Below are 12,226 nucleotides of genomic sequence, written 5' to 3'. Positions count from 1 at the left end.
CGATAGAAATGCCAAGTGGGAATATCTTATTCATTATTCATTTTACTCATGGCCATGAATCCATAGAGAACACACAATACATGATGTAGAAACTCGGTTTAAGAAGTTTATTATTAGTTTGAAATACTGTCACTGTGACATCTGAAAAGTCCGTCTCCAATTTAGGACCTTAATTTCTTTGGATTGCTCATTCAATTTAGGACCTTTCAAAAGTTGTTGATTGTGAAATCTTAAAAACGGGCAGGTAGGACACACTTACACCTAGTTGGCTAGTTATCTCAAGGAGTTTGGGGTAATTTGCGTTTTTCTCGTTAATGTCAGCATGATGCCTGAACATATAGCTTACATGCCAGGATGTTATTATTTGCTCTTTCCTTTTGATCTTTCGGCGTGTATGGATTGCAGGTTGTGGATTTCTCATGTGCTTTTTAGCACCTGGACCTGGACCTAATTTTAGATATTAATTATAAAAGAAGAACTTTAACGAAAAGTTCTCTTTCATTTTAACGAAAGATCATATTTTTACTAAAAAGTTAATCTTAATACTATTCACTTTACCCTTTATTTTGTCTTTATAGTTAAAACTCAAAATATTTAAACATTTTTCATTAATTTTTCTTTAAAAAAAAACCATTGATAATAATTTGGGGTTTTCATCTCCCTGTGGGTAAAAAAATATCAGGATACTTGAGGCCAGGGCACTTCTGTCCATCTGTGAAAATGTCCCTTGTCCTTTACAACCTTTGAATTTGTTTATTAAAAAAATGTTGCTTCAACAACCACAAAGTCTTACTTTACTAAGCACGGTCGACTGTATAGATGCTAAATTCTACTGAGTTTAGTTTTGCGTTCGGTATTTCGTTAGCTTTAAGTACTTTATATTTTTTCTTAAAGTCACTTTCCAAGTCTTTCACGGTCTTCTTTGCCCTGAGACTACTTTATAATCGTATTTCTTAACCAGAGATCATGTAAGTCTTCATTTCACATGTTCAAACCATCTTAACCTATTTTTTATCATCACTTTTACTTTACCCGAATATCCTCATCTTATCTTTAACTACAACTTTTGAATTTGTTTACTAAAAAAACGTTCACTTCTAGAAACAAAATTAAAAAAATGACGAGGGAAGGATCATGAATCGTAAGGAAAGAGGGCTTTAATTATAAAACTGCATAAATTATTTATTAGAAAAAAAGTAGAATATAATAGTATACTTTGGGGAAAGAAATCTCTTAAAAATATGGGGCTAGGGGGAACGGATTGGTAAGGGACCAGCTGGCTTGAGGAGAACTGAGGATCTGGTATTGGGACGCGCAAACACCGTCCTCGCGATCTGCGGCGGGCCCACGACCTATCTAACGGCTACCGCACGTATTTAATTTAAACACACTATCCGTTGCTCCTTTCAAATCCAGTAGCTCAATGATAAAAAAGCGCGGGTATTTAATTTAAAACAATAACAAACATAGAATCGAATCTGCATAGCTTTATCGAAAAGAAAGGAAATAGTGCTTAATTCAACTTTATTGTGCTATTTGATCCTATGATTCCTATCTAGACATTATTGTTTCGAGTATATGGATCATAAAATACGGGCTTTTGGTTTGTGTGGAAGAGAGTTCTGAATAATTTTTGTTTTGAATAAAAAGAGCCAGCGTAATGAGTTAATGAGAACCGTTAATTTCAATTTAAGTGGTCTTGATTGATTAGTCTTTGTGCTCTGAACAATGATATCTGGGGAAGACCTATACCCTTTATTATGAACAATAAACTTAAGAGTACGGATTGAATGTATACTCTTATAAATTAGAACACAAACAAGATGAAGTTGAACACAAAACCTCTTATGCATAATTAAATATTCTTAATCAATTGCGTTGCAATCCGCTCGAGTAATAGCTTTCACTTTACAAATGTCAATGGCATACGCATGAAGAAAAACTATTTCAACCTTTGTGCGTGGATCCAACCCAAATTTCTTTTTCCTTTTTCCTTTATGTTGGAAGGATTCAACTGATATATTGGATTTGGTAAATTAAATAATGGAGGAAAAACAAGAAGAGTAAAATGGGGGACGGTTATGTTAGAACCAAAAAGTAATACAAAGTCAGAAAGGGCAGAATAATGGAGGATGACGCTTATGTTCATAAAAAGGAAGGATGACGCCAATGGGATGGAGAAAGAAGACTTGCTGTTACTCACTGATAAAATAATAAATAAATTAACTATCAAATAAATAAAGGGGTGTCGGATCTGTAACATCACTTTTTTTATACAGTTTTGACACAATCTTTTGTGGAACCCACTTCATAATGTATTACAACGATCCGAACAGTTTATCTTTAGAACATCATTCATAAATCGTGTTTACAAAAATTTAGACGTATCAAAAACCGCTAAACATTCATTCGTAATGAAAAAAATTAGACGAATACGATTATAAAAAGAAATCCTAAGCCTTTACTCTAATTGTCATATTATTTTAAATTTGGATGTCATGATCTTTGAGAGAAAATTTAAAAAATAAATGATTCAAATTGTTGAAATACATTTCAGAATAAATCATACAAAAATTTGTGTGAAAAATATTATAAATCTGCGATGCCACGAATCTATCCTATAAATAAATTATAAAGTAAATAAATAAATAAAGGAGAGAAACAGGTAGGATAGGAAGGAGAAAACGTGCATAGGTTAACGATTCTTTGGTGGAGTTGGCCACTTGGGATAGGTGTAATGTAAACCCTAGATGCCGTTCCCTCTTCCATATTATATTTTATTAATACACACCCACTCTCTCTCTCTAATCTCCATTTTTTAAGAGAGAGCTAGAGACAGTGGCACAACCAGTCAACAAAGGTTGAATATTAATTAGTAGGCTGGGTTATGAATGTGCATATGATTTTACTTGTAATTACTATATTTGCCATTGGTTTTATGGATTTGGTTTAAAATGAATTATTAATATTATTGTACTGCCACTCAGTATAACGGTCTGATAATATTCATTTTTACTTGTAAGTGAGAGGTTTTAGGTTCAAATTTCGTAGATGAGGAATTTGATACCAAGTTCGGTTGCTGATTGTGTGGCTTAACTGAACTCTCTATCTCCATAAATGCTAAAGAAAAGTTGTGCTACAATCCTACAACTACAGTCTAGTCAAGCAATTAGCTTAAATTATTATGGTTGTTTCTAGGGTAATTACATAGTAGCCCATCATGTTTAAGGTCTATTACAACCTCATACAACAACTTTAAAACTTTTCACTTTCATACATCCAGTACCATTTTATTTCAAAATAACACCTATGTTACATTTTCCATCCATTAGTCTGTTAAATGCTGACGTGTCTACCACATTTGTGCTGATGTGGTTACCACGTGGCAAAAAAAAAAAATTTAATTTTTTAAAAAAAAAACCTAAATCTTCTAAATATTAAAATTAAAAAAAAAACTTAAACCTTCCCTCATCCTCCTCTCTTCTCCCCACAACCCTCCATATCCCCCATCTCCATCTTCTTCCCTGCAACCCAAAAAGAAAAGAAAGAAGAAAAAAAAAAAAAACCCAAATCCCGTCTCAGCAGGTGGGGAGGGGGGTTATCATTTGTGGGTAAATCCACGTGGCAGCCACATTAGCACAAATGTGGTAGCCACATCAGCTTTTAACAGACTAATAGATGAAAAATCTAACGGATGTGTTATTTTGAAATAAAATGGTAGTGGATGTATGAAAGTGAAATGTTTTAAAGTTGTTATATGAGATTGTAATAGACCTCAAACTTGATGAGTTACTATATAATTTACCCTTGTTTCTATTGTGGTTGAGTTAGTATGTTTTCTGTCTCGTAAATGGCTTTTAATTCAATGCTGAATTCGAAAAAAGTTTACATGAAGGTAGCCACATCGGTCAGGATGAAAGGGCATCTGTACACCCGAATTCGAATTCTCTCCGTAGTTTTAGTTAAATGTAAGCTTGACATTTTGCAGGAGCAAAAATAATTAAATAAATATCAAAGGGGCACCACTGTAAATAAGAACTAATACCAATGTCATTTGTTGGCAACTGCCCGCTTATAAGTTCTTAACTGAGGTTTAGTCCTTGTCTAGTTTGCTCTCTCCATTCTCTCTCCTATTCTCTCTCTCTCTCTCGGCTCACTGGTGAAGAGAATCAACAAACAAAACGCAAACACAGATCAAGAAATTCAAAATTAAAATACAAAGATTATTAAGCAGCTGAATCAGAAAACATTCAACTTTGAAGAGAAGCAATAAAGAAATAGTGAGAGTGAAAAGCTTCTTATTTGGGCAGCAATGGCTAGTCTGCACAGTTTCTCTCTCCTCCTGCTGATCTGCGCCTCAATATTGGTGGTGGGTTCGTCAAGTGAGGACCACCACCACCTCTCCTGGATACCCGCCGCCGCCAAGTCAGCCTGCAAGGGCTCCATAGCCGAGTGCGCCTTAGCTGCAGGGAACGATGAGCTGGAGTTTGACATGGACTCAGAGTTCAGCCGTCGCATCTTAGCCACCAGCAACTACATCAGCTACGGTGCACTGCAGAGGAACACCGTGCCTTGCTCCAGGCGCGGCGCCTCCTACTACAATTGCCAGCCCGGGGCCCAGTCCAACCCCTACAGCCGCGGCTGCAGCGCCATCACGAGGTGCAGGAGTTAATTTTTAACCTTTTTTTGTTTTTTTTATTTTGGTTCATTTGGAATTGGAGGGGATGTGTCATTGTTTTTTTTTATTAATTAATGGAAATATTGATGTTATCACATCATATTTTGCAATGTCTCTTGTAAAATTGAACAATTTGGTATTCTTTTTCTTCAAATTTTATAGATTTTGGCTATCGAATGAACCCTTATTGATATATTAGTCGCTCTTGGAGGGAGATGTGGTGAACAATTTAAGCTCTAATTAGTTTTCTAGAGTACCATATGGTTTATTAGATAGTCTCGCTATGGAACGAACGTTCTGCACAAAAAATTTGAGACGATTTAGATTGAAGTTAGTTGTCAAACACAATGTTGCTTGATTATCCCCCCCCCCCTCCTCACATTTTTCATGTCCAACAAATCCTTGTCACGATCGAAAATTATTCAAGATGATGGATCATATTTGTTCATAAAAGTTTGCATCTTTTGGGGACTTGTGTTTGATTGGATGTAGTGCTAAGAGTGTTAGTACTCATTTAGAATCAACATGATCCTCTCCGGATCTTTTTGACGAAGATTTTAGGAATTTATGAATTATGTTCGTTCATTGTATATCTTACGATCGGTTTTTGTTAAGTTGTAGACATCGAAATTTCGTAAATAAATGTTGACCGATAAATCAAAGTGTCAACGCTCATGTATTACATAAATTTTACACGTAGCGTGTGACTCAACGAAAATTGAAATGAGTTGGAAAAGTCATCAAATAGGACACGTGTCAACACCTGGCAGAAACGACTTATTTCATCTGGGATATTATATTCAAAATTAGGCATTGGAAAATTCTATAAATACAAGCCCATTTCATTCATTTAAGGGACCAATTCAGATTACACCTTGAAGCTCTGAAGCTCTGAAACTCCGAAGCTCTCAAGCATCCAGGTTCCCGAAGAATCAAGAAAGCCTTCTTCGTTCTTCGTTCATCGTTCTTCCAAGATCAAGCCCCGACGGCCCTTGAAGAAAGTGTTCTTCGTTCCTCGTTCATCGTTCTTCCAAGATCAAGCCCCAAAGGCCCTTGAAGAACTTCCACCAATTCAAGATCAAGCCCCGACGACCCTTGAAGAAAGCATCATCGTTCATCATCCGTTCATCCAAGATCAAGCCCCAACGGCCCTTTGGATCAACAACGTCGACAAATCCACACATCCAACCGTTCTTCAAGATCAAGCCCAAAAGCCCTTGAAGATCCGTTCATCACTGTTCTTCAAGATCAAGCCCAAAAGCCCTTGGAGATCCGTTCATCACTGTTCTTCAAAGATCAAGCCCAAAAGCCCATTTGAAGATCCGCTCAAATCCACCTTCAAGATCAAGTCCACGGCCCTTGAAGAACGTTCATCCTTAGATCAAGCCCAACGGCCCTTTGGATCAATCGTACATCCACAAATACACACCTTACGGAGATCGAATCAGAGGATCAAATTTGAGAGAGATTGTAACCCAAAATCATCACAAATACTTAATATTTGTTTGTGCACGTTGTTCTTGTCGTTTTCGTTTCAGGAATTTTCTGTGTTCACATAAGTAATGTTTGTATTAAATTTTAAATAAAAATATTTAAAATGATTTCTGATCGCACGATATACGATAAACGGACATGATTCACGGATCTCTGAGATCCTCACAAAGAGGATCCAGCCCGAATTCCATTTATAAATGCTTTTAAGATGATTGAAAGTCCTTATAAAAAAATGTTTTGGGTTTCAAATGTTTTTAAGATGATTGAAACATCAGTTATATACTTCGTTTAGAAAGTGCTTTCAGTCATTCTAAAAGCAATTTCAAACTAATCTTAATTATAGAGAAATTCTCTTTTCAATGTCACTGCTGACTTCTCCTTTTGTTCTCAAACAAGAAAAAGGAAAACCAAAGAATGGGGGGGGTTATATTGAGACATAAACCAAAGCAAGTGACAAAGTAAATTTGCAAAAGGGTTAAAAATTCATAGATAGGTTCAATCTAATGGTGGAGAATTTTTTTGTTTTCTGTTTGCCTCTGGCCCCTTTTGCAGGATCTCTTTTGATTTAAAGTTGTTTTTATGAATTATTAATAACTTGATATTCCACACTGTTTTTCCTTATTCTTTCGAGTTCTTTGCTTTGAATAGTATTCAAATATCAACGCATGATGGGTTTGAAATACTTCCACAAAGTTCTCAAATTTCATACATGGATTGCATATGCTATTTTGATTCAAACTTACCAACCAGAACGTTGGAGATATCTCAAGCCAATCATGTACTACTATTTGTTATAGTTTTATTTATTTACGATGTGTTGTTGACTTGAAATATCACCGCTTTATAGAGTTATCTTTGACTGCATTGACAAAGTAGATTTTGTACTTGAGTACAAGGTCTACAATCTTGTCCAACCAATAATAATGGTCTCATAACTCATAAGTCAGAAGGTCACAGTTGCACCTATCTGTTTCAATATAATTTGAAGCTGCAGATTAAATTCTTCCAAGTAAGTGTATGAAAGCAATTGAAAATTTTAGCTCAATTGTTATGGGAGCTATGTCATCAAAAGATGATATGATCCCCATGATTTAAAATTTATGTTTTGTAGGTGTGTGTGGTGTTCTGTTGGGTTGTGAAATGATTTTAGGTCCTCCATCACATCCCTCACCAATAGATAAAAAATTTCAATGTGTTTGGAACATTGTCCGGCACACTAAGTGTTATAATATAAGTGGTGAAATTTTTTTTTATCAAGTATTTAACCACTTATGTTATGACACTTGTGTATCAAACCGTGTCCTAGCACACTGCAAAAGCCTCCAATAGGACAAATGATATCTTTTTTTTCACCTGTTCACGGTGGAAAAAGGGGATTCTTTTGGGACAAATTGAACAGAACAAGTCTCCAAAGTTTTATTTTGAATTGTAAATGAAATGGTAAATAGGTTTTTTTTTTTTTGTTTTAGTTACACCTATACCCAACTTATGACATATTTACGTACTTGAAATGAGGAAGCTTTGAATTGAGAAATTAAAGAATATAAGAGAGAATGAACGAGAATAAAATCAACTACTCTTCTGAATCAATTTATTACATGGGTTTTCAAGTTTTGAATTACAGACCGAAGGCATGCTTTTTCAAAAAGTAAAAATGAAAACAATTTGTGGGTGTTAACCCGCGTTTTTTTGTCAAAAATACAATTTTTTTATTTTAGCGAAATATTTTCCGTGACCATTAAGGAAATTTGTAACGCATTTGGAAACAGTTTGATAATTTATTGAGCAACAATTGTATATTTAGTTGAATATTTAAACCGAAAACAAAAAAAATAAATGAAAAATATAGTAGTGAGTCCCAAAACGTTGTCAAAAAGGGGTTCCACCCTCAAGAATACCAATGGAAAGTCTTACATTAATTTTCAAAACTTCACGGTGAGGCGAAGGTAAAAATAAATATATTGAAGATGATTTAGCACGACCATGAGTGTTAACAAACAATTTTTTTTGTCAAAAATACAAATTATTTATTTTTGTGAAATATTTTATTGATCGTTAAGGAGATCTTTATAAGGCATTTGGAAGTGGATTTATGATTTTTTTTCTTTATTTGTCAAAGAATTGGATTTATGATTGATTGAGCAACAAATGTATATTTAATAGAATATTTAAGTCGAAAACTAAAAAAAATAAGTGAAAAATATAGTACTGAGGCCCAAAACATTGTCAAATAGGGTTTTACCCTCAAGAATCTCAACGCAAAGTTTTACCTTAATTTTCAAAACTTCACAATAAGGCGAAGGTGAAAATAAATAGATTGAACAATGATTAAAGTACGACTGGCGAGAATTGGTAGCATGGTACTGATCTTTCCCTAAGACTATTTGAGACTATTCTGCTATCAACATAATGATACAATATCAGCCATATCGAAAATGTATTTAATAGTTATTCATTTAAAACATTGTCTATATTGCCACTTAGTACTACGGTGTGATATTCCTTTTTACTTGCAAGTAAGAGATTTTCGGTTTAATTCTCGCCAAAGGCGAATTTGTATTACATTATTGCTAGTATTATTGTGAGACTAAGTTTATCCTCTTTTTTTATAATGTAGATAATATCGTTTGTTAAAAAAAAAAAAAAAAAAAAGTCTATATTCATATAATTTGGGCCTCATATTATATTGAAACCTAATCCACCTTGACTCAGTGGGCCATAAAGTAAGTTCCAAGAACCTTCTCGAAGTCGCCCCACCGCCGAAACATCCAAAACGTCCTTCTGGACTTGGATTCTCTGCCCTCCCATTTCGGTGCCCTTTCCGTGCCCTCCTGTTTTGTGTGGTCACGGTTAAGCCACGTTAATATTTTATATTATTTTTTTATAAAAATAATAAAACAAAAAGAAATATTAATATAAAATGTTGACGTAGCTTAACCGTGACCACAAAAACAGGAGGGCACGGAGAGGGTACCAAAATTTGAGGGCAGAGAATCCAAGTCCCGTCCTTCTTCCCGTCTCCGTTATCCATCACACGAAAACCAAAAAATCCCCTCACGGCGTTCCCGTTAACGGTGTTAGTTCCCGCTTCGTATTCGCCAAGTAGTCAACGGCGCAACGTTGACGCCAAACATAACCAACTTTCACGCGGAGTTGGATGTTGGTTGGCTTCGCCACCGATCATTTCTTAAGCGCTAAGAATCAATATTCGGTTTTCTTCCTCCTATAAAACCCTAGTCATCGTCCTCCAAATCTCCAACAAAATTACAGCGAAACCCAATCATTACCTTCAATTTTCAGTTCCAACCAACGAGAAAGGAAAGTATTCGGTTATGGCCCAGGAAGATTTGAGCGTGCAGGTGCAGCAACAGATGGTATGGACCATCAAAATTCTCTTCTTCCTTTTTTTTTTTTTGGTTATGTTATTTCTTTTTTGGTTTTTGGTAGAGATTTGTAGTGTTTGGATTGCCCAGAAAATTTTGGAATTGAAAACATCTTGGGGTTTTGAGATATGATTTTGAGAAATACCCAAGTTCTGAAATTTCCCCTTTTGTCGTTGTAAGCAATTTCTTTGTTCATTTTTGGTAGAGTTTGATAGTGTTTGGCTACACAGAAAATTTTGGAATTTATAATATCATGGGGTTGGGTTTTAAGAAATAACCATGTTTTGTAATTTCTTCGTTCATTTTTTTGGAGTTTGACAGTGTTTGGCTGCCCAGAAATTTGATTGTGGTAAAAGTATTTAGGCTGAGTAGCAGTTGCCATAAACCTTTATGATATTGCTTTGTTCATTTGTGATTGGGATTGGGAGTGTTTGGCTGCCTAGAAAGTTTGGAACAGAAAATATATGCGGATTTTAAGAAATAGTGAATTACCCAAGTTTTGTAATTTGCTCCCTTTGTTCTTATCAATTTCTTAAATAGATAAACAAAGAATTATGTGTTAGTATTTATTGATATGTGTTTGTAATTTTTTAGACTGCGGAGGAGGAACAGAGGCTCAAGTACCTCCAATTTGTTCAAGTGGCTGCAGCTTATGCCGAGGTTTGCTTCACAAACCTTTACGGTTATGCCAAGGAAAGGTCAGGGCCCTTGAAGCCTGGCGTTGAGTCCGTGGAGGGAACAGTGAAGACCGTTGTTGGACCTGTCTACGACAAGTACCATGATATCCCTGCTCACCTCCTCACCTTTGTGGATCGCAAGGTACTTTGATTTTTTCATGTTTCAAGGCTTTTTTGGCGCTATTGTGGCGCTTGAGTTATGTTGGAATTCTTGAACCCAAGAGTTAAGAATAACAATGTTCTTCATTACCTAGAATAGAATAACCACGTAGATTAACAAAAACAGATTACGTTTGTTGAAGTACTGGTTTGGTACTGAGGTGTTTTTACAAAAAGTGAGTATAAAAAAAGCTGAGCTCAAAAATGTGTTTGGTAAACACTTCAAAATAGCTTATTTTCACAATTTTGGGTGAAAAAAAGCTAAAAATGTGAAGCAGCAAAAATGAGTTTATTCTCACAGCACAACAGAAGCAATTTTTTTTCAAAGCACAACAATACCAAACCAGCCCGAAAAGTGTTAATTGTATGGATGTGATCCTCATCGTGCATCTTGATCAATTGCATCTTGTCTTTGTAGATTTCAATGTGTCTTATGGTATTCGGATTATTGTGTGGCGCATTCAGTTGTATTGAGTTAATCCAAGTCGGGCTGTTAAATTATGGCATCTGCGTTTTGTTCCTTGATAGGATCAATGGTTGCATCTAATTTTCAAGTTCATACTAGCTTAATTAGATTGGTGGTTGTTTTACAAATGTGCGAAGCTTCGTTGTGCAAGTTGCTAATTATGTTGGAATATCTTCAGGTTGATCTGTCTGTTACCAAGCTGGACAGCCGTGTGCCACCAGTGGTTAAGCAGGCCTCATCCAAAGCTCTGTCCGCCGCTCAAAAGGCCCCAGAGGCAGCACGAGTGGTTGCCTCTGAGCTTAAGCGTGCCGGGGTTGTAGACACTGCCTCAAGCTGTGCTAAGTCTGTCTACTCTATGTGCGAACCCACGGCCAAAGACTTGTATGCTAAGTACGAACCAAAAGCCGAGCAGTGTGCTGTTTCTGCATGGCGAAAGGTGAATCAAGTCCTCCCAAAGGTGGTTGATGTTGTTGTACCAACCGCAGCATATTGTTCCGAAAAGTACAACCAGACCGTGCAGAGCACTGCGGAGAAGGGCTACCGGGTCTCCTCCTACCTGCCTTTGGTTCCCACAGAGAAAATCGCCATGGTTTTCGCCGAGAAAGCGCCCGAAGCAGAGCCTTTGGTTGCAAGCCACGGTGAAGCTGATGTTGCCATTCATTGATGGATTTTCAGAGTTGATTTTGTTCTACCCTTTGGGTTTGTGATTTTATGTGAGAATTTGGGCCATCCTTTAGGCATAGTTTTTTACTCTCTGTCAAATATTTAATATGTATTACATGTTTACTAATTAGAAAATACATTATTTTTTGTATAAGATGTCACTAGTACTCAAAAATAGTTATTCTGCATTAATATAAGGGCAGGTTATTTAAAATAACGTTAACTTCCAACAAATTTTCTTCAAAATTTGTAACTCGAGGCGATTGATCCAAACATAATTCTGATTAGTAGGCCAATGATCCTTGACCTAGAAATGTAATGTCTAGTTTTGGTTTGTAATCACCAACATAATTGTAAACTATAACATTTTTAAAAATTTATATGTTCGGATGATTAATCAAAACGCAACTTTGTTCAAGAGTACATGGATTGTAAACTATAATCTTTCTTTTTCTTTTATTTGATTGAGAATTCAAACTTAAACCCCTTCTAAAAATATTAAAAAAAAAAAAGAACAATTTCACTCGACTAACAAACTCGTTTGGAAATGCTCATAAAATAACTGAAACTGCTTATGGTGAAAATGTTTTTGAGATCGACATTTAGTAAAAACACGAGCAAATCTTGAAAAAACACTTCATGTCTTTTAGAATCCAAAAATATTTTGTTTAAAAATACTTTTGAATCATTTTAAAAACACTTTTAA

At 35.5% G+C, this 12,226-nt stretch overlaps 3 protein-coding genes across 5 annotated transcripts in view; 2 read left to right on the top strand and 1 right to left on the bottom strand.

Moving 5' to 3' along the window:
• LOC126594459 (ankyrin repeat-containing protein BDA1-like) overlaps positions 1–12,226 on the bottom strand; it is a 152,002-nt gene that overhangs the window by 121,799 nt on the left and 17,977 nt on the right. The window lies entirely within an intron of this gene.
• On the top strand, positions 4,099–4,871 carry LOC126594493 (rapid alkalinization factor-like). Its single transcript, XM_050260840.1, has one exon. It carries the CDS (start codon positions 4,313–4,315, stop codon positions 4,670–4,672), a length of 360 nt encoding a protein of 119 aa, XP_050116797.1. The 5' UTR covers positions 4,099–4,312; the 3' UTR covers positions 4,673–4,871.
• LOC126594483 (REF/SRPP-like protein At3g05500) lies at positions 9,309–11,737 on the top strand. The gene is made up of 3 exons (XM_050260823.1): positions 9,309–9,546; positions 10,150–10,374; positions 11,036–11,737. Exons 1-3 carry the CDS (start codon positions 9,505–9,507, stop codon positions 11,519–11,521), a joined length of 753 nt encoding a protein of 250 aa, XP_050116780.1. The 5' UTR covers positions 9,309–9,504; the 3' UTR covers positions 11,522–11,737.

This window comes from Malus sylvestris, chromosome 12 (assembly GCF_916048215.2).
Source record: "Malus sylvestris chromosome 12, drMalSylv7.2, whole genome shotgun sequence".
Taxonomy (NCBI): Eukaryota; Viridiplantae; Streptophyta; class Magnoliopsida; order Rosales; family Rosaceae; genus Malus; species Malus sylvestris.
The sequence above is the reverse complement of the archived record's forward strand: the minus strand, read 5'-3'. Positions and strand labels throughout refer to the sequence as shown.

Bases quoted from the DNA above. Each gene is read 5' to 3' on its own strand.
- LOC126594493 (XM_050260840.1), top strand. From the start codon at position 4,313: ATGGCTAGTCTGCACAGTTTCTCTCTCCTCCTGCTGATCTGCGCCTCA.
- LOC126594483 (XM_050260823.1), top strand. From the start codon at position 9,505: ATGGCCCAGGAAGATTTGAGCGTGCAGGTGCAGCAACAGATG. The intron at 9,547-10,149 runs GTATGGACCATC...GTAATTTTTTAG, and splicing joins TGCAGGTGCAGCAACAGATG to ACTGCGGAGGAGGAACAGAG. The intron at 10,375-11,035 runs GTACTTTGATTT...GAATATCTTCAG, and splicing joins TCACCTTTGTGGATCGCAAG to GTTGATCTGTCTGTTACCAA.